Source organism: Passer montanus, unplaced genomic scaffold, assembly GCF_014805655.1.
Source record: "Passer montanus isolate IOZ18808 unplaced genomic scaffold, ASM1480565v1 scaffold131, whole genome shotgun sequence".
Lineage (NCBI taxonomy): Eukaryota > Metazoa > Chordata > Aves > Passeriformes > Passeridae > Passer > Passer montanus.
In genome coordinates, this window is record NW_024359944.1 from 387,056 (window position 1) to 408,568 (window position 21,513).

Sequence of the window (21,513 nt, forward strand, 5' to 3'; positions counted from 1 at the left end):
TGCCTGCCTTTCAAGCCCTCTGCCTGTCTTCTCCCTTTCTACTTCTCCCATAGAAGTAGGTGCTCAATCTCACAGACATTGGAACAGCCAACTGATTGATAGATGTCAGTGCTGCTGAGGCAAGAAGGAGGATTTTGTTTTTATGGTCTCTATACAGTTTTAAAAATCTAGTGCTTCAAATAGGAAGACAATCTTCTATCATCCTCAGTAATTTGTAGCAGTAGTTGATGCCCTCAGCCCTATTTGGTTTTGGTTTGGACTGCAGACTTCAGCTTTCATCTGTTGTATCTTGCAACATGATTGTTTTCTGAGGGAGAGCAGCACTGGGAATTAGGTTTCTGTTCCCTAGACCAAGCTCAGCCTGCTTTGGTACAGCCTGCAAGAGCCAGCAAGGCTCTTTGGGAAAGTGCAGTCAGAGCTGCAATGCTTGGCACAATTACCTTTGCTATTATTGAAATAGTCAGTCATCTGAAGCATGGCTTTTAAACCTGTTAACAAATAATTAACTCCAGCACAGGCTCTTGGCCCAGCAAGGACAGCTTCTTAAGCCTGAGTCTGCGCTGTGTGAAAAACTGTATGTTCTGAACTTCAAAGAGGAGCAATAAATCTATTTATAAATCCAGACACCTCTACAGGAGATCCATTCCTGTGTTTTCATTTACGTAATCCCACAGAACATCAGTCATAAGTAATTCAGTGCAGTAAAGATCACTCTGTGTCAGCATTGCTCCGGGCCCTTGGGCAGCCCTGTGTAATGCATGCTGGCAGTGCTGACCTTGCAGCCAGCACCTGAGCAGAGGCAGCAGCCTGGGGCTGTCAGTTCTGCTTCACAGACACCCTGCTACCTGTGCCTCGCTGGGAGGGTGGTGGCTGTGTGCTCAGGCAGGGCAGTGCATGCTGGCCTGAGCACTGGTTACATGCTGACCCCTCCAGGGATCAGCCACAGGCAGCTGCTGAGCTCAGTGCTGGGCACAGCCCCTCTGGAAACCCACTCTGCCCCACTGGTGCCTCCAGATGTTGGTACTGCATGGGAGCGGAAGGAGAGAAAGCCTGAGAAGGAGTGATCTGACACAGGAATCAGATCGGACCATGGAGTCCAGTGGAGAGCCCACAACTTGAGGTGCTGTGTTTGGGGAAGGTGCTGACCACAGCTGTGGTCAGGAGCAGGGACTTGCAGCTCACAGAGAGGCAGGGCCAGAGGCACCAGGAGCGAATGCAGGTGTCTGTGGAGCTCTGGTACCCAAGGGCTTGATGGGCAGCTGCTCCTCCAGCCTTTCCTTTAAAACTCTTCATCATGGAGATTGTCTCATCTCCCCAGGGTACTTTCATGCAGGGCTTGTATTTCATTATCATTAGAAAATTGGTCAAAGTTAAATATGTTTCTCTTGTAGTGGAGCTGTTGTTTCTAATCCTGTCATTCTGCTGGCTTATCCACAGTGATCCTCTGCAGTCCTCAAGGTTTTTCTGTAGTACTTCTGCCCAGCCCCATTTTTATTCATGTTTTCCAGCTCTGGCTGTGGTGAAAATGCATTCTGAAGATTTTGGACAGCTTCTCTCTTTTATCAAAACTGCAGTCTCATCCAATCTAGACACTCCAAAGTTGTTGGAATCTCTCCAGTTTAGCATATTCCAGAAATCTTCTAAGTATGCTGTCTATTGCTCATCCAGCTCATGAAGCAGTTTAATGGCATCGAGCTCAGGATGGAGCCGTGTGCAATCATTTTTTGCAATGACAGTGAGCTAGTCTTCCCAAACAGGGGCTTGTGCCAGCTGTGCTCAGGTCACGTTTGCCTGTTGTTTTGCTGAGACCATCACATGGGTGTTCACAGAGCACCAGCCCCACCCTGGCCTGGGGTGGGCTGGGTGTCCCGGGGCTGCCACCACTTTCTGACCCCTCCTTAGAATGAAGCTGGTCCAGGTGCCTGGCAGCAGCACCAAGCAGTAACTGCTGTCTTTGAGGAACATCCTGCTTCCTCTTCTGTGTCGGTTTGGAGTTAATGGTAATGAGAAAGGCTGCTGGAAATGCCTGGGCATTGAGCCGTTCCCACTGCTGCCCTCACCCCTCTGAGATCAAAGCTTTTGCAGAGGTTTTCTGCAGCAGTTCAGTGTCTGTACCCCAAAAAGGGAAAGAATCAGATGCCAACTTCAAACCTGACTTTCACTCCCGGGCTAACTCACAGGCCGAGGGCATGATTTGGGTACTTTTTGTGAATGTCTGTGTGGGAGGTGTGCATTTCCTGTGTGCCTGCTGGCCAGAGAAGCTCATCATGAGTGTGATTCCTCCCAGCTCTTGCCGCTGTGGTTGACTCAGACATAGACCCTCCTGCCATGGGGTAGCAGAACTGTGGCTTACTTAATCCTGGCACACTTTGTTGGGAGGGAGCTGTGTCAGCACAAGAGGACCAGGATCCCAGCTGGCCAGAATGGGCTGGGCTGGTTCCCCAGTGCCACCCACACAGCACAGCTCCCTGCCTTCCCTGAGCAGCCCTTGGGATTGCTGTCTTGTGCAGTGCCCAGAACTTAATGATAGCCCTCTGTGCTGGCTGTGACTAGGCAGGGAAGGTCACTGCACTACCAAGATGTTTTCCTGGCCCTGGCCACCATCCCATCCCACCTCACCCACTTGTGGCTTTGGAGCACTGTTTCTCACGTATCTGGGGTTCCATCAACTGCAGCATGAGAGCTGAAGAACTGTTTCCAGCTTGCTGTGTCACAGGGAGCCCATATGTGCCCATTTGCTGACTCCAGGCTCTGAGCCCTTCAGCTTCTCCTTGTGCCCCTCTGCTCCCGTTTCCAGTCCCCTCTCCTGAGTGGCACCAGCAGCCCAGGCCCCTCTGCTGACTGGTCCTGAGCTTCTGGGTGGGAGCCAAGAGCACCTCCAAAGACAGAGAGAAGGGGTGACTTGGAGGGATGGCCTCTGAAAGGGTCCCAGCTAAGGACACAGCATCTTATAGCAGGGCTTTATCAGCAGTGCAGCATCCAGGAGGGGTGAGGTGCTTGTTGGGGGTTTGGGTCAGTGGCACAGAGATTTGCACAGCTGCTTGTGGCCTCAGTCTCTTGGTGGCACATACAGAGCTTTTACCATTTCATTCCTTGCAGGTGCAAGCTTTGATTTCCCTTGCAGGCTCTCAGCCCGCTTAGCAAGGGTCTGCTCCTGCCTTTCATTACTATACCAGACACAGTTGATCTAATGGCTTCTACAGGTGCTGTGGGGTACAACAGAGTCTGGCCATGGTCTTCAGCTGTCATCCAGAGTCAGAGTTAATCCAGGAAAACAGTAAAAATTAGTAATGTATATTGCATTCCTCCAGTCCATACGCTTTCCATTAGGTGATCTTCCATCCTCCTGAGCACAGAAAGGAAACCCTGCCAGTGGCAGTCTTCTGGCTCTGAAAGGATTGGTCTTGCCTGGAAATCCGATCTCAGATCTTGCATTCCTGGGCACACTGTCTATGCAGGGAATAGTCTCCCACCTTTAAATCCAAGCAGCAGATGCTAGCCATGTGCACAGCCTGTAAGCCCAGCAGCTCCTGTGGCAGTAGATATCATGGGCTGGGGGCCACACTGGGGTCCCGGGTGCTGGTCAAGGTCATCCTGTGTCCAGGGCTCTGTCAGGGGAGTGGCCTTGCCCAGTGTCACCACATCACTCAAGTACAACAGTCAAGTCAGGATGGGAATGAGACACAGTTAATTCTTTATAGAGATCACATTTTAGGGGTTTTTTGTTAATAAACTGGTGAAGAAATTCCTCAAGATCCCCAGTGTCAAGAGGGTTACAGAAAGTGAAACATTCAGCTTTCTTAAATAAACCTTATTTTCAATCACACCCATACTTTAGTGGCTCAAGAACAACAGTTCTGTAATGAATGTTACACAGTGCAAACTCCATCAGTAATGATGTGCAGATGAAGAAGGGGAAATAAAAGGCATTAATTTCTAGGTGTGACTGCACATGCTAAGCGTGGTCTAGGCTCTTTGAGGTGTCACGAGCAGTCTGGGGCTCTGCTGTGTGAGATGGAGCTCTATGTGTGCAGCTGCAGAAAGGGAGTTCCCCCACTGCAGCTCCTGCTCCAGACAAAAAACGGTCCATAAAGCTCTGCTTTTAGTGCTCTTGGATCCCTAGCTTGCAGAGCTAACTCTGACCTAGTTTTTTTTATCCTTACTTTTTCAGAGAATGTGATCAATGGGCAGGACTACGAGGTGATGATGCAGATTGACTGCGAAGTGATGGACACTAGGATCCTCCACATCAAAAGTTCCTCTGTCCCTCCATACCTCAGAGAGCAGCGCAGAAATCACACCGACACCTTCTACAGCTCGTCCCCCTCCGTCCCAGAGATGCCCCATGCCCTGAGGGCCATTGTCAAATCCCTGCAGTAGCTCAGCACACAGGGGAGCACCGGCATGCAGCAAGTCCTGCCACCAGCCTGAGCCCCTTCCCTGGCAGCTCCTGGGGCTCCTGGCACGTGGGCACAGCAGGGACAGCCCCCTTTAGCCCATTCCTGTGCCTGACCTTACCCAATGGCTGCATCCTGCCCGGGGATAATGCAGCTCAGCTGGCTCCTCGCCAGGGACAGTCCTGGGGTCCCACACAACGTGGGGGATATGGGCCATCCCTGCTACTGATGTGCTGTCCAGAATTGTGGGTTGTTTTTCATTTCTGTCCCTGTTAGGCTGCCAGAGGTGGGCTGATGAGCCAGAGACAAGGCAGCAGACACCCACACTTGGCATGGGGCCGCTCCCCCTGCAGTGTGCTTGGGCAGCAGGAGGAAGTCCAGCTCCCAGCTTCAGGCCTGACCAGACAGCCCCACTCCTCATCGTTCCCTCCCAAATCCTGCCTGTGCAGCCTCCCTCTGCGGAAAGCCCTGGGATGCAGCAGTGTGGTGCAGCAGCCCAGCCCAGACCCTCAAGAGGGTGCTGGGGCCCCGCACTCACCACTAAAGCACTACAAGCAGAACAACCCCACTGCCCTGGGGCTGGGCTGCCCGACAAGGCACTGCCCACCCCATGCCTGCCTGGCTCTCCAGGATCCTGCTGCTGCCTTCCCCAGCACATGTGGCTGCACGGCTGAAGGCTTGGCCCAAAGGAAGTGATTTCACGCAGCAGATGCATTTGTAAAGTTTGGGTTTTTTTAGTTTTGGGATTTTTTTTCTTCCTGGTTTTTGTTTGCGTGGGTTTTTTGTGTGTGCTATTTAATAATACTTTTCACTGCTAACAACTGCCCGTGGAGCAGCACTGGCCTTGCTGGGGCAGAGGGGAGGCTTCAGTTCCGTGGAACAGAGCCCCAGCACCTTCTCCTGAAGCCACACATGCGTCACACACGCTCAGCACCACACACCCCTCTCTGCCTCACCAGCACAGAGAGCCACTCGCTGGGCAGCAGGGGAGCATTCCATCTGCCCCAAACACTGGCTGCAGTGATCTGCTGCCATTCCAGAGTGAGGCTCTGTTCACTGCTCCTGTGTTTGTCAGCTGAGCCCCAGGCCGGAGCTGGGCCCAGGAGCTCCAGCACACTGTGCTCAGCTGGGATGAGCCGCCAGCAGAGCATCAGCCTTGCGTAATGACTTCAGCATGTTGTTACATTATTTTTTCTCCCCTGTGCAGTTTGCAAAGAAGATCATGAGCTTCAGTTTGTCAGCCAGCTACCTTTCCTTCATGGTTTGAGCACTAACTGGCTCACATGGAGTTTTGAATTATTAGTTATTATTATATTATATTATTCATGTATGTGTCTGGCTGTTAGGAAATACAGGTTGATCCCACAGCAAGACAAACAGCTCCAGGGGCAGTGAGGAGGAGGATGAGGAGCAGTGCACCCCTGTGCAGTATGTGCCTTGCAACACCTTGGAGGAGCTGTGTCCTTTGCCACGTCCCCGGCACAGGAGGCCCCGTGCTCGCGGAGCTGGGCTTGGCCGGGCTTTGGCTGTGCTGCTCTCACCAGTTCATTTTCCTGGCCTGGCCCCACCTGACTGTGGGCCAGCTCACAACTCACAATAGTCAGAAATAAAAACCCCAGCGGTGCCCCAGCCAGAGGCACACAGCTCCCCCACAGCCATGGGTAGGGGCTGCTGGCTGCTCTGGGGGCATTTGCTGCCAGGGAGCCGGGGAGGGTCCTGGGGTGGTGGCTGGGCTTGCACAACCTTGGGAAGGGCTGCTGGTGGGGGCTGGGGGCTCAGGACTGCTGCGGCACCACATCCTCCTCAGGCAGCACCCCTGGCCTCTGGTGGTAGAGAGCATCTCTTGTCCTGTGTAATTCTGTTCTCTGTGTCCCTACTACTGAAGGCAGTAAAATCCTTCTTTTATTTATTACTAATAACTTCATTCTTGTACTTATTAATATTTCCTTAGGCAAACTACTGGAACACCTGCCCTGGTCTTCCATCTCTTGGGCTGCAGTGTGGCTCTGCTTGGCACAGTGCTGGCAGCGCCCGTGGCACATCTATCCTGGCCCTCTCCTGCAGCTGGAGAGCAGGTACCCTACACGAGCTGCTCACCCAGAGCCTGCCAGAGGAGCCCATGAGGGCTAGACATGGCATGTCACCCTGCCCCTGTACCAGTCCCAAGCAGCCTAAAGCCCTCTGGAGTTTGTCCCCATCTGCTGTGTAAACTGGCTCTCCCCAAACCAACCGAAACCCACCCAAAACACCCCTGTGCATTTTCACGCACCCAGAGGGTGAACCAGAGCCAAAGAAAGCCCCGAAGAGCTGCGAAGGTACTGGATCCTTTATTACTGACAGCAGGTAAATACAAGATGCTGATGGGCAGGAGGGCAAGGGCTGTGCCTCTCTGAGGAGATCCTGAAGGTCCAGGACCAAGGCTGGCATGGGCATGAGGAATGTAGGAGGTGGAGTGGCACAGCGAGGGCTCTGCCAGCCCCTGCCCAGGCAGCCCAGCACCTAGCTGAGCAGAGCCTTCACCCAGCAAATGCCAAGGGGGACTATTTGGGTTACAAAATGAACAAACAAAAGCCATCTACGAGTATTTACAGCACACCCCTCCTGCCACCAACTCCCTCCAGGCATGAGTCAGGGCTCGGGGGTGCACCCAGCCCCCCAGAGCAGCCTGCAGAGAGCAAAGCCCAGCTGGAGGGGACAGTCCTCGACATAAGTACCAGCACCAGAGGCTGCTGGAGCTGTGCTCGCAGCCCCATTGTACAGCAGGATCTCCAAGGGGCCTGCTGGCCGTCAGCTGGGAAGATGGTCCTGAGAGACGGGACATTCCCATGGGACATGCAGGTCCTCCACCAGGACAGGCAGGCAGCAGCATCCCACTGGGACCTGGTGCGTGCAGCTTTGCACTGGGTCAGGGTGTCTTGCTTATCATCTCTAGCTAAAAACATCCTCAGGAGGATGGTGTCTGGACCACCTCTTCTTCCCTGGGTAGGAGAGCCGGGCCTGCCCTTCCAAAGGAGGAGCTCCTTCCCCTGGGAAGGAAAATCAGAAGCAAGGATACAGCAAAGACAAAGGGGGTGCTTCTGGCCTGGGGATTGATCTACAATCCACCATAAAAAACCAGCTTGAAACAAAACCCATCATTTACTCTTCAATTTGTACAAAATAACAATAATAACAATTAAAATAATAATAAAAGGTGCTGGTGGCCCCTGGCTTGCAGTGCCCCACTGTGGTGGGGGGTCTCAGTAGGCAAAGATGACGTGGTAGGTGACTTGGTGGCCATTGTCCCAGGCGTAGAGCAGGCGGTCCTTGGGGTTATAGTCTATCTGCGTGGTGTAGGCGTACTCGTTCTCAAAGAGCAGCCTGGGGATGATCTGCGTGTTGGTGTGCGTGTCAAAGGCATAGGAGATATTGGCATTCCTCTTGTTGTAGCTGTCGACCGCATACAGGACCCCACAGATGACGAAGCAGTTCCCGTAGAAGTTCTTGCGCAGCCCCGTCCGCCACGTGGTCTCCTTCTGAGTGCTGAGGTCGGCCGCGTTCAGCTTGCTCAGCACGATCACCTCCTGGTTGAAGCCCTCATAGCTGATGGCTGGGTAGATGATCCACAGGCCGTTCTCATCCACGGCAAAGTCCACGTCAGAGTGGCCTCGCCACCGCCACGGGGTGGACTCCTCGTAGGCCACGTCGTGCAGCATGGCCCAGGCGGCCACGTAGCGCTGCTTCAGGTCGTACTTGATGATGTTGCGCGTGAAGGCCCGGTTGTAGTAGAAGGAACCGTTGTAGACAACGTGCCCTGTCCCAATCCAGCTGTACGGGAGCTTGTAGGAGTTGCTCCAGCGACCTGCAGGGCAGACACACCGGGCTGCTGAGACCTCCCTTTGCCGTGGGGTGAGTGGCCATGCCAGCAGCACCCTCTGCCCACAGCTCTGCCTGCACTCCCTCCCTGGCCACCAGCCAGATCCTGAGCTGTCCCATGCTCTGTGCCCCACACACCGGGTGCCAGCACCCAAAAGTGGAAGGTCCCCAGGCAGATCATCCCCCCATGATGCAGCATGCCCAGGAAAGAGGATGTTGCTCAGATCAGCTGAGTGGTGGCTAGCATGGTATCAGAGATGGTGCAAACTCACCTTGCTTGAAATTGTCAAGGTTCCTGAACTCCACCAGGGTGTTTCCATAGTAGTAATTGGTGACATAGATCCGCTCCTCCTGGGCCAGGGGGTCCTTCATCCAGGCTCCCTCGTTACGCCCGTAGGTGTTCTGGGTGGTGGGCCCCGAGATGGTGGACAGCGTGTCCTTGCAGCGCCCTGCGTGGGCAGGGAAGGGCTTGTGAGGCCAGAGGCAGGGTGGCCATGCTCTCCCTGAAGGCATCACCCCCCTCCAAGCCCCTTCCTCACCCAGCAGGTAGCCCCTGCCACCTTGGCTCTAGTGAAGCTTTGTGAGGCCCAGCAGGACTGGCCAGACCCCACAAACATGTCCCCACAGCCTCAGCCATGTCCCTGCTCCAGCTGAGGCTGCTGACTGTCAGAGGTCCCATCTCTTTTTGCTCTGCCCAGCCCAGCCCCTAAAGGTGGGAGGAAACTACAGTAGGTTCCAGAGTCAATAATTAAACTTGGCACTCTAGTGAAGTGCTGTCCAGCTGCCATCTCCATGACACCTCCCACCTGTGACCAAATCCAGGTGTTCTGTGCTTTGCAGGACGCACTGTGGGTATGAGCCAGCTGGATGGGTGCAGCACCTGCAGGCACTCACCAATGATGTTCCTGATGTCCTCCTCCTCCAGGCCCTCCTTTGGGGTGGCAGGGATGGCAGGGCTGACCGGTGTCGCAGGGGTGTTTGCCTGGACCCAAGCTCCTGGGCTGTGCTCCATGTCACTCCAGCCTCCAGCGGGGGTGGCCACGAGCACGTTCTCTGTGGCTGTGGCCACCACCGTGCTGGCCATGCCTGCCGGTGGCTGTGGGGTCCCCTCCTCTGCCAGCCCTGCCGGGGCAGTCACGGACTCCGGGGTGGGGATCAGCCAGCTCACGGCGGTGGGGTCTGGCGTGGCAGGGGACAGCGGCACCACGGATGCCGCAGCAGTGCCAGCAGCTGGCAGGGTGGTGGGAGCTACGCCAGGGGTGGGCGGCCACCCCACTGGGGAGGGCTTTCTCATGGGCTCGCCTGCCCTGCTGCTGGGCCTCAGGAGCTGGTCCTCTATCAGCAGGTCCACCGTGTTGTCCCCGCTGAACAGCTCGTCCGCTGCCAAACACAGGCACTGAGGTGTCAGCCCTGCAGCCAGGGGAGCCAGGCCCCTCCCGCCGCCTCCCTGGCCACTGCTGCAGGCTGGCTGGCCCTAAATCCACCTGCATTCCCTCTCCACGTCCCCTCAGAGAACTGCCCCTGTCAGGAGGGGCCCCATCAAGTGACATCCACCCCCTCAGGCCAGGCAGAGCGGGAGGTGACGGAGATCAATTCTGCCCTGTCACCTCCCAGAGATTGGACAGGATGGAGACCCAGCTGCATTCCAAACCAGATCCCACTCACCTAACCCAGGATGCCAAAGCAGTAGCCTCAGCCAGGGCACGGGGATCACTGGGATTCTCCAGCCAGCACAGGCACCCTTTGCCCCTCCTCATCTCCAGGAGCTCACAAACCCCCACAGGCAGGGCTGGATGTCCTTGCTGCTGAGCCAGTCTGCACAGCGAGGGCACTTGTCCTTCTGCCCTGCCTGTGCTGACCGCTCCGCTGGTCCGTGAGGGCTCATCCCCTGCTCCCAGCACGGCCAGGGCTGTGAGCCCTGAACTGCCTTCCACCACAGCAAACACTGCGCAAACCTCCCGGGATGCCATAGGGCAGGTGGATTTGAAACACAAGCATATTTAATAAACCTCCGTTTACTTCTGCAAAGGTGTGTGGTGCTGGGTGTTTTGAACCAAAGCAGTGAGCTATTTCCTCAGCTGCCATGGCTTTTCCATGGAATAACAATGCAACATTGCCCCGCATACTCATCTCAAAGGCTGCACAGCGGTGAGGTACCAGCTATCCCACCACCCCCTGCTGCTCACACACACTTTGCCCCCACACTGCAGGGGATGAGGCACTGGCTTTGCTGCGGGATGCAGCCACCATCCCACCAACCATGTCTGCATACCCAACTCACGTTGCTCCTCGATGTCGTTCTCTGACTCGGTGGACTGGGCTTTGTAGTAGGTGACCCCTCGGACAATGGTGGGCTTGGAAGGAGGCCGGCTCCTCACCCGCAGCTTCCTCTGCAAGAGCTGCTCAGGCTTCTTGTTCTCCAGAGAGAGGTGCAGCTCTGGGAGGGATTCCACAGAGTTGATCTGCTGGGAGATGGTTTCATCCTTCAGGAATCTTTCTTCATATCTTCCCTGGAAGAGACACAGGAGGTTGTTACCAGATGGCTGGAAATGCCACGTTTGGGTGAAAGGGCAGGTCAGGCTGCACAGCCCCATGCTGCGCAGGAGGATTTGAGCTCCCTCCTTCCTCAGGTTCTCCCTCAGTCCATTCTGCCATGGGAAACCCTTCAGGACACAGCAGAGTGGCAGACCAGCACTGCTCCTGCATATCCTTGGTGCCACCCTGCAGTTCTGCGACTCAGAGCTCTATAAGGCACACGCTGTGGGATGCAGGGCAGGCAGGAGAAGTAGGGTCACTCCCTGGAATGCCAGGGGCTGGTTCCAGCAGCTGATGGGCAGAGTGTGCTATGTGCACTGAGCTTTCACAGGGCAGAGAGGCTGAAGGCACCTTCCCAGCAGGAGTGGGAACCTCGCAAGGCAGGGACCAGGAACCCACCAGGGCAGAGACCAGCTGCCACAGCTCAGCTCTGAAGGATTTCATCTCATTAAAGAAAATCGAAAAGCCAGCCTGAGGGTTGAAGCGGTGCCCATTTGGCTGACAAGATGGGCCCTGCTGCAATTAGCAGCGAGAAAAGGGGAATATTGGGAAATGAGGTCACTCGGGGTAATAAAAGCCTCACGCTCTGCTCCCCTGCCTGGCTGGGGCTGGCTCCTCTCCAGCAGGCAGCAGCTGCTCAGCTCATGGCATGGGAAGCAGGGGAGTGGGGCTGGGAGCATGGCCGGACACCCCTGCCTGAGCACAGCTCTCCCTGGGGCACAGCACCGTTGGTGTCATTTCCCTACCTGCTGACACACAGTGCACGCGTGGGAGCCCACCCCGGTCTCCAGGGACTTGGGGAGCCTGTCCCCACACAGGATCTGCAGAGCAGGGCTGGAAGGCAAGCGCAGGCTCTTGCCATCCTTTGGAGCTGAGCACCCCTGCTTGAGCTGGACATTATGAACTAATTGTTCCCCCCACTGCCGGACACCTCCTACTGCCCTGCAGAGGGACACCGGGGTGAGGGCAGTATGCTCCAGGAGCTGCCCAGCAGGGATCAGAGGAGCGGGGCCATCCTAGATAGTACCACTGAATCAGCAACAACTTCAGGACACCCTGGACAGACCTTTTCCCAAAACACCCCGCTCACATCTCTCTAGGGCTGCACAGAAACTGCTGCCCCAGACAAAGGATGTCCCCATGCTGGGCAGACCCATGGGGACCCCCACAGTGTGGTGCTGGGTGCCAGAACCAGGGGGATGCCCAAACCCCTGCCCGGAGCCCACCAGGCTCAGGGCTGGTGGTGGAGGGGTAATTGCTTGGCTGGGAGGGAGGGGAGGCAGGCGACAGGCTGTCCCTCCACCGAGCCCCAAGCCCTGCTAATCAAAGGCTCTGCTTCCCAGTGCTTCCCAGCCAGCCCCACAATGACATCACGTTTTCCAAGCAGCTCAGCCACCGCTGACCTCGAAAACCAACAGCCCCGTGGGAAGGGGGGAGGCCGAGGGAGCAAGCTCCCTCTGCTTCCACCTACATCCGTCCCAGCAGCAGCCGGGCTGTGCCGAGACACACGGCTTGGAGTCGGAGGTGCATAAACGGGGTCACTCCAGTGAGGAGAAAATCAGCGCGGGGCAGCGTGAGCAGCAGCAGTGACACTGAGCTGTACCTCTGAGTGCGCGTAGGCAGCCTCAGCGTCCCGCTGCAGAGAGCCCTCGATGTCGGCCAGGCTGCTGGGGAGGAGCCTAGAGCAGTTCTCCCTGCCAGGGGGATCCTGCAGACCCTCCTCCCCACTGGCTCCTGCCCGCTGGCCTTCCTGCCAGAAGTTCCTGGACATGCCCTGGGAAAGCAAGAGAGCACACTTCAACGACAAGGAATGTTCTGTGGCCCCCAAACCACAGCTCTGGAGCTCTGTGCTGCCATCCTGGGCTCACAGCTGGGGATTCTCCACTTCAGCTGCTAAGAAGATGCCCATGACCCCAGTGGGATCGAGGAACCCCATCCCTGGGGTACATATCCACTCTTTGCTGCAGGTTCCCACGGAGTGGGAGAGTGGCCTTGAGGCTCTTCAACCCCCACCCTCAGCCACATTCACCAGCTCCCAGAAGGAAGAGGAAAAGACAAGCTGAAACACCTTAAAGTCAGCCTGGTGTCCTTTGCCTGTGGCAACAAGTTCATCTTGCATTTATTAATCTCACTTTCCTGCCCTGGCCACACAGTGCCTGCACTCAGGGACTGCTGTTCCCCAGCACCCTCTGCTCCCACAGAATCTGAGAATCTGGGGACAGACCAAGAGCCAGTGACTGTCAGAGAGCTGTCCTGTGACAGGGACAGAGCTGGGGCTGGTTGCAACTCACCCAGCAGGCAAAACCCTTCACCCTTCTCAGTCCCCCAGCCACAGGCACACCCTGTGCCCAAGAGATTGTTGCAGTCTGCTCATCACTCCGTGGGCTTCTAGACCTCAAACAGCCACTGCTTTGGATGGGTGGCACATCAGCCACTGCTTTGGATGGGTGGCACATCAGTCAAAACACTTTAGCACAGGCACTGGGGGTGGTTACCCTGATCATTCATTTTCAATCTGTTCCGTCATTAATTTCTTGTAAAACCCACCATGACCTCCATCTGTGACCTCAAAATTGCCAGCTGATGTGACAGCTGCGAGCTGCAAACAAAGCAGAGGAGCTGCCTCACTAGAGAAGGCACTCCATGGACCAGGAATTGGGGGTTCCTTCCTTTTACTGACACCATTGGTCTAAAACACCTTGTTGTACTGCAAAGAACTCATGAAACCTTCCAACCTCTGCAAAAACAGAGGGGTTAACCCCCAGCACCCTGCATAGGCATCTGAATTCCCAGTCTTTACCCAAGAATCACGAGTCACAGATTTACCAGGACACTTTGAGGCCGAGTCCAATGACACAGGGACTCTCCAGCAAGCATTTTGCTGCAGTAAGCAGAGGAGCAGGGGATCTCATGACGCTCTCCTGGGAGCAGCACAGGAGCAGCTCTCAACACCATCCTCCTTTGGAGAGAATGACTGATTCCAACAGCCTTGTGCCCTTACCACTTCTCCTCTGTAATGTTTAGCTTATGACCTGCTTAGGGATAAAATCTGCCTCCCCTGGAGAGGAGAGGCAGCACCAAAGCCTGGCCTGTGATGCTGCTGAGGCTGCTCAGCTGCTGCACACAGGAGCAGCTGCCAAAAGCACACCCGCCTGGGAGGGGGATGCTCTGAAGCCATGCCAGGCTCCAGTTCAGCATCTCAGCTGTCCATGCTGTCAGAGCCCACGGCTGGCGCAGGGCGTGATCCTCCTCCACATCCTCTCAACAGGAATTCTTGTGCTAAGCCAGCAGCAGGAGGCATTTCACACCTGCTGCCTGCATCAGCTCGGCTCTGCCCCAAGCACTGAGCAATCTCCTTCTAACCAAGGCCTCTCTTGCCTTTCTCCATCCTGTCCAAGTGCCTGCAGGCAGCTTCAGCTGCTTTTACATGATCCTGCAGCCTCACTTCTGGGAAATTAGAGGCTCCTATTAATTCCCTGCTCCTACACCTCTACAGCTTCACCCCAGACCAAACTCCTTCAGCTCTATGGAGCTTTCTGCCATCTGCCTCTCTGTGACAGGCTGTGAGCAGAGTGACCAGGCTGTAAAGGTCACCCCACGTGCCCAACGTGCCACCAGCACTGCTGGCTCTAAACTCCCCTGCAGAAACTAGCTGGTAGGTAGGGTCACTTTGGTACTGGAGCAGAGTGCAGCGATAACCCCACCTGAAACAATCCCTTGGCAAACCCAAATAATGAAGAACACACTAAACCACAGGAAGAGGGTGGGATTGCAAAGGCCAACATTGGTGCTTTGTTATTTTCAGACCTCAAAACCCCTTTTGGGTCAATCTCCATGCTTGGAAACTCAAAGCCCCCCAGGCAAGTGTGCTCCCCTCAGCAGTCTCCTTCCTGACCCCAGGATGGAGCACGCTGTGTCTTCCCGAAACACTTTGCAAGTGGAATTTTGGCTTTATAAATCATTGCCTCTCAGCTCCTGGCTGCAGACAAACAGGACTGCTCCACTCCGACAAGAATGTAGAATTACTGTCCCAGATACGGACCACGGGAGAAAACTCCAATATTTAATCTGGCAACCTGTTCCTACATAGCCGAGCACAGCTTAAACTGCAAACTTTACGCTGTGCTAGCCAGAGAAATATTAAACTGTATGGAAGTGAAAATTATTTCACTGGAAGTCTGCTCTAAAATTAAGTGGAAGGTTGACGGTTCTGCTCTGTTTTAACACAGGCCAAGACGTAACTTGGTCCTTCAGGAATGTGAGCTCCTTGGCTCCCCACAGTCCTGCGGAGTGTACCCCTGCACCAGCCTTGAACCTCTCGCCCCCACATCAAACAGCACAAAAGCTCCTGGTTGAGAGCAACCATCACACCAGCACGCAAGTAAAACTGAGAAGAGGAAAAACTTAACAGCAGGGCCTTCTGACCCAAAGGAGATGCTGCTCCTGCTGAGGCCACAGCTGGGATCCAACTCCCAGTCTAAGCCCTGAGGGACTGCGAGAGCTGGAGAGGGTCAGGCAAGGCTGATGGGGTGGGGATGCACTGAGCACTGCCTGTGATCCAGACTGGTTCAGATCCAAGTCTGGTCTGGTTTGGTTTAAGCCAAATAGTTAATTAACATTTCTTCCCAAGCAGTGTGGCTCAGAATGCACCAAAGGTAGCAGGAACTTGGTTGGAGGCCAGTCCCACCGAGGGCAAGGACATTGAAGGAGAGCAGGACTCACCTCCTCGAGCTTCTCCACCCGACCCACCAGCTTGGTCGTGACTGAGTGCAGCTTCAGAAGGTCTAAGCCATAAAAGGCACTTTCCAGCATCTCAACGATGGAGGAGAGCTGCAAGGCAAGGGGAGAACAGTCAGGCAGCAGCACTTGCTGTAACATACACCCATGTAGCTTCTTCAGCTGAAAAGTCAAGTGCACTCCATCTGAGTGCAAGAATTTGGATTAAAAAGCAAGTTTTTCCTTACACAGCCCTGCTGCACTGCTGCCCTGGTCAGAACACGGCATGCAAGTGACACTTGAGTGACACTTGCTACCTCCACAGAGCCTCAGGGCTTCAGGAGCACATTTTGGGTGCTGGGGATTAGTAGCAGAGCAAGGTAACATGCTGCTCTCTTTGCCAGCTTTAGGCAGGCTCTCCCACAAGCCCAAAGGCTTAACTACTCCACCAGTGATGTGACTGCCAGAAAAAGAGGCAACAAGAAAAAGGCAGCTCAGTTTGAGGTCAGACTCTGAGTTTGTGCCATTCTGTGCTCTTTTTCCTGGAACAAGCAGAAACTTGTTAAAAAGTTTTAAAATACTCTCAAATTACGAGAGCGAAGAAATAGAAATTCGGTGCCAGCCTGGCAACAGTTGCCTTTCTGAAGAGCAATTTGATCAGAGGGATGCTGCTCTCTCCTGCAGCCACCCATTTCACAGACACCCTGTATTTAAGTCACCCCTGTGCCTGTGTCCTGCCCAGCATCAGCCCTTGGTCAGCCCTGGGGATCTGGACAGCAGAGCCCTTGTTCTGCATTCTGTCCAGTTTCTGGTGCTGCGCCTCAGAGGACAGTGCTAAGCATGGCACGGCTGGTGGGAAGGGCTCCTGGGCCACCTCCCCCTGGTCCCACGTGTCCCCATGTGCCCCCACATGTCCAGTGTGGTGCTGTAGACTCTACAACCCCGATGGCTGGGCAGGATTTTCAGTGCATAGGAATTACTACAGAGCAGTGACATTTTCTCCCAGCAGCTACAAACTGGTCAGCAGAGCTTCATAAACATGGGAGAATCACAGGCAGCACTGCTGGCAGCACTTGGAGTTTCCACCCCAGCCTCTGCAGCCTCCCTGTGGAGCTGACAGCAAAGGAAAGATTTTTTTGGGCCAGATAAAATGACAGCATTAAGAGACAAGAGCTGTTTTATGGCTGTGCATCCACTTTCCACTGAGAGCTGGATGGAGACGACCGATACAATGCACACTGCCTGCCAGACAGCCACTGGAGACAACCACTTTCCCTCCAGGCTGGAGAATTTCCATCAATGCACAAAGGTTGCAGACTGCATTAACCTCCTTCCAAAGGATCCTGAGCACAGCCTCCTTGCACTGACTCTGCACCAAGACCCCCAAAACTCACACTGTGCCTGCAGGCAGCATGATGCCATTTTACAAAAATAGATCTGAGATAAAGCTACTCCCTGCCAACATCACGCTGACCTTCCCCCAATGACCACACTGATGTTCCTATCAACTCACTGTTTCCCTCCTTTCACCCACTGTGGACTTTGGCTCCACAAATTCCCACTGGACCTTACTAAAGGCACAGATGGGACTGAAACCTTCAGCTGGGAAGCCCAGTGCAGGCATTCGACTGAATTTGCTGGCCCTGGGCTGTGGTCCTGCTGCCTGGATTTCTCTCTCTTTCTCACCATTCCCTCAGGGACTCATCCTGCAGCCCACCCAAGGGAGGGACCTTCCCACGGCTCTCCCACACATGCAGTACCCAGGGCTGGGTCAGATCATAAGAAAGTCTGGTAAAACACAAGATACAAATGACCCTGTGCCCTTCCTGCTGCTGGACCAGGCAAGAGCAATGCTTGTTGGACCAGCAAAGAGAGTAAAACCCTTTGGGGCTCCTCAGAGCTGTGGTGTTCACTCATTGATGAGTTGTGGGAGCTGCTCCTCATGAGCAGCTTAAGAACTGGAGCTGTATCCTCTCCTTCTTCCCAGCCTCTCCTGCAAGAAAGGGCTGTTCCCAGTGATCCCGACCCCAGGAGGGGCTCTATGCTTGGTGGGAAGGCAATCCCGTTGCCCAGCTCCTGGGATGGTGCCTGGCAGCACAAAAAACCCCGTGTGTGTGTGTTTGGACAAACCTTGTGCAACCGCCTGGCCGCCAGCCCTTGCAAAGCGAGCGGGGGAGCCGGGGCCAGTTCCTAGAGGACAGCCTTTCACACCACAGCTGGCTGCGAGCTGCTCCCCGATGGGAAGCGCAGCCGGAGCCAAGGGACAGCCAGGCAGCTCTGCTCCTCCTGGAGGAGAATGAGGAGGGAGCTGGGAGCTGCTGGTGCAGGAGCTCTGCCTGCCTGCTTTCCAGCAAGGGACCACAGGGGTGTCTCTGTCGCCTCGGGGGTGTCCCCTCCCCTAACCACAGAGAGCTCACGACTCTCATCTAAGGCCACGTGGGACCTCCTGGCTTTTCCCCAGACGAGGGACCACCAAACAACTCCAGACTGGGACTCCTCCTCCCCTGGAATGATGGATTGTCTGCCTGTGCCTATTTATCTTCCCTAGCTGCAGGGGAGCTTGGACAAGAAGTTGCTAACTGTCTGCAGTCGGACAAGATGAAACACATCCTCAAGCTCCAAATTAATTAGAACAAGCCCATCGTGGTGGCCTCAATGGCAGCTGCCCCACAGCACCTTGCACGCCACCCCCCTTCCCACCTGAGAGCGATTTAGGGGCACCAGTGCCACCAGCACTCAACCTGCCACACCAGGGACTCACCAGGACTGGACCAAGCCAGTGGCTTGTTCTGCTGCCCTACACTGGAAGCAAACTGGAAAACCCAGCAGGGTCTGCTGCCAGCTGCTACACCAGCAAAAGGAAGCACCCAGTAAAAGTCAGGAGGACTTAGAACAAACACTGTCACTTTTGGAAAAAAGGTATATATTACTAGAGAGATAATACTAAATAGTAGAGAAGTGTCAGCATTTAAAACAACAAATTCATCCTGCCATCAGCCAGCTGTGCATCACACCCTCATGCTGACACATCAGCAGCTTTCGGCCCATGGAAGCCAAATCAGCTTTTTTGCGTGGGTCCTTGGGAGTCCCTGTCTGCAACAGAAAAAAGACCGGGCAGCTGCTGAGCGGAGCAGAGCTGTCCTCCAGGGATATTTGGAGCTGGACAGAGGGCAGGGAGCAGCCCAGTCCCTACTGGGCTCTCAGCACAGAAAGCCACGGTGGATCCCAGGCAGCACGGGATGAATCAAGTGAATCATCCATTGCAGCTGCTCAACTCAATCCCTTATGCTGAACTTGATTTCCATATCAAACATGCAGATATAAATATAACAAGGAGACGGTTTAAGAAAAAAGGTCACGAAATAGAGGGTTTTTCAGAAAAAGCTCAGGGAAAAAAAAAAGGCTTCATAAGATGACCTTGTCCCCAGGGACTCAGGAGCTGAAGCTGCTCTCCTACCTTCAGGTCGCTGCTTTCTGCCTCCCGCAGCTTCTTCAGCCTGAAGTCGCCCTCGCAAGGGTTGAGAGCTGAGGGGGGGGCCACGCACGCACACTTGCAGCTGGGTCCTGACGTGATGGTTTCCACCGTGTAAAAATCCTCTGCTCTGAAGGCGCCCTCGTTAATCCTCTGGCAGGCGCCACGGCCCAGGGGTCTGACCACGCATTTGCAGCGGCAGTCGGAGCCTTCGGACACCGCCTTCACCTTGTCGTAGTCACCTAGCAGCTGAGCACAGGTCACCAGCAGTGAGCAAACCTCCCCTCCTCTGTCTGCACGCCCAGGGACAAGCACGGCCTAGAGCTCAAGGTGCAAACAAGGACACTCTGGATACCCTGAGTCTCAAGGAAACTGGCCAGCTTCTCCAGAATCTGTCAAGCCAAGGAGATTTCTAGAGAGCGCAGAGCTGATCACTACCTACAAGGGGAAAAAAACCTGGCTTCTTCAAACAGGGTACTTTTTATTGCACTGTGTGCAGAACACCACTTTGAATTTTAAATACAAGAATTTTTAATTTTTCTGCTTTCTGTTAATGCGCTGTGTGCAAAAGACCCAATAAGCCACCTGCTACACAGAGCAAGACTGTTTTACACAGCACAACAGGGCAAGGGTACAGTGGAAGAGTGACTGAAAGCCACCCTATAAGCAGCGTAACCTGGTGGTGAAGCAGTACTTCTGATTAGCCCTATACAATGCCAGGAATTTCCTTTACGGAGATTTGCAGACAGCGCTTCTGGAAGCCCAAGCACAAAAATAACTTTGGCGGTACATTTGCAATAGTCTCTGCGTTAGCCATTTCCGAAGGCAGATAATAACACACTGCCTGATCAGCCAAATCTAACAGAAACCTCCACCACATCCCACTGGCAGGGAAAGAGCCCGGATCCCTCCCCTCAGCACACAAAGAGGCCCCACCAATTCTCCTCTCAAGGAGTTTCCCTTTTCTGAGTCCCCCTGGAGAAATGAGAGGATGGAGTCTGTGTAGTGCTCCCTGATGGGCTTCAGCTATTTCACTGTGCCCCCCGTGCTGAACTTCCTCCAGTGCACAGCATCACTGAACTCCACCGAGAACGTACACCCAGCATCACCCAGGATGTGCGCAGCATCACCCAGCACCCCGACAGCGTACGCCCAGCATCACTGAGTGTGCACAGTATCACCCAGCGCTGCCGACGAGTCCACACTCGGGAGGACCCGGCTCTGTCGAGCGCCCGCAGCGCGCAGCGCCCGCGGGGTGCGCGCAGCCCGGCCCGCAGCGCCGGCCCCGCGGTACCTGCGAGAGGATGTTCTCCTGGTTGTCCGCCTCGTTCTGCAGCGGCTCGGCGGAGGGCCCGGCCGTGCCGGCGGGGTGTGTCCCTGCCCGGCAGCCGGCGCCCAGCGCGGCCAGGCAGAGCAGCAGCGGCAGCGGCCGAGCCATGGGCGGGCGTGCTCCGTTCCTCCCTCCCTCCCTCCCTCCCTCCCTCCGCTCCTCCCTCTGCTGCCCTCGCGGTCCTTTCCCCTTCGGCGGCAGAACGAGTCCCCGGCGGCGCTTCCCACCTGCGGGAGGGGCTCCCCGCAGCCCCAGCCGGCTGCTCGGGCTCCGCGGGACGCTCGGAGCAGCCTGCGGGGAGCCCCGGCACGCGGGGCTGCTGTGGGGAGCCGCCTCACACCTCCCCAAAGGGCCTGTGCTGCCGGTCGGCACCCGGCGAACCTGAGCATCCCATCCCTGCCACGTGCCAGGGAGCTGGGGCAGGTGGAGAGCCGTCCTTCCGGCCTGTCTGGCTCCTTTTCCACCTCCAGGAACAGCCTGGCTCTCGCCCTCCACCCTTTGTGTGGCAGGGAAGTGGTCCCGCTGGCATGGCACGGCACACCGCGGCTCTCAGCCGCACTGCCCACACTGGGGTCACACAAGCAGCGTGTTCCAAGAAGGGCTCCCAGCCGTGAGTGCAGACCTCTGTGTGCTCACTGAAATTCAGGCTGATGCCGTCAGGAAGCGGCCGTGCTCTGGCAATCCTGCATCCTTGTGCACCTCCTGCCAAACGCAAATGTTCTGGACACGCTGTTCCCAGGGAACGCACAGGCACAGCATCTTGCACTGCAGAGGGGTCTGCGCTGCCCTGACGATGGCTGGGCCTCAGCAGCACTGAGGGGAACATGAGGTGCCCTTATAACACACCAGCGCAGGCCAGCACCATCTCCCAGCTATGGAACAGACCCACATTTCCTCCAAACATGCCCACAGGTCACAGGCAGAAGTCACAGGCACAGTGAGTGGCACAAGAGTCCACGTAAGCTCTTGCTGAAGCAAGGCTGTGCACAAGCCAAGCACCCCTGTCCCTAATGCACACGTGTCCCAAAACCACCCCAGATCTGGTGCCTGCAGCTGTGGGAGACTCCAGCTCCTCCACCCCTCTCTCCCACGGTAGCTCCGCAGGGATGGAGCTGCCAGACACAAAGAAAACATCCCGTGTGAGAGAGGAAGCGGCTGTGGCACAGGGGATGGCGGACGATGCTGACCTCAGGATTCGTGTGGGATGG

The 21,513-nt window shown here is 55.5% G+C and overlaps 2 protein-coding genes across 6 annotated transcripts in view; one reads left to right on the forward strand and one right to left on the reverse strand.

Moving 5' to 3' along the window:
* Positions 1-6,321, forward strand: part of ATF6 (activating transcription factor 6) — a 74,194-nt gene extending 67,873 nt beyond the window's left edge. For both annotated transcript variants that reach the window (XM_039699231.1, XM_039699230.1), the window contains exon 16: positions 4,172-6,321. In XM_039699231.1, coding sequence (XP_039555165.1) covers positions 4,172-4,380 — 209 coding nt within the window. In that variant the 3' untranslated portion in view covers positions 4,381-6,321. The remainder of the gene's footprint in view (positions 1-4,171) is intronic.
* A 387-nt stretch (positions 6,322-6,708) lies between these two features.
* OLFML2B (olfactomedin like 2B) lies at positions 6,709-20,910 on the reverse strand. 4 transcript variants are annotated; one of them, XM_039699227.1, is made up of 8 exons: positions 20,533-20,910; positions 18,961-19,224; positions 15,510-15,617; positions 12,391-12,561; positions 10,534-10,762; positions 9,147-9,632; positions 8,525-8,701; positions 6,709-8,238 (listed from the first exon to the last, which is right to left on the reverse strand). In XM_039699227.1, exons 1-8 carry the CDS (start codon positions 20,692-20,694, stop codon positions 7,637-7,639), a joined length of 2,199 nt encoding a protein of 732 aa, XP_039555161.1. In that variant the 5' UTR covers positions 20,695-20,910; the 3' UTR covers positions 6,709-7,636. The 4 variants fall into 4 exon arrangements, with proteins under 4 accessions (XP_039555161.1, XP_039555159.1, XP_039555163.1 ...); XM_039699225.1 differs by having other exon boundaries at positions 10,525-10,762; positions 20,533-20,909; XM_039699229.1 differs by lacking the exon at positions 20,533-20,910 and adding an exon at positions 20,270-20,419.
* Positions 20,911-21,513: the final 603 nt, after the last annotated feature.

Coding starts and splice junctions, on each gene's coding strand:
- OLFML2B (XM_039699225.1), bottom strand. CDS start 20,694: ATGCTCAGGTTCGCCGGGTGCCGACCGGCAGCACAGGCCCTTTGGGGA. Junction 12,562..15,509: donor GGGTGGAGAAGCTCGAGGAG/GTGAGTCCTGCT, acceptor TTGCTTTCCCAG/GGCATGTCCAGGAACTTCTG. Junction 10,763..12,390: donor CTGCCTACGCGCACTCAGAG/GTACAGCTCAGT, acceptor TGTCTCTTCCAG/GGAAGATATGAAGAAAGATT.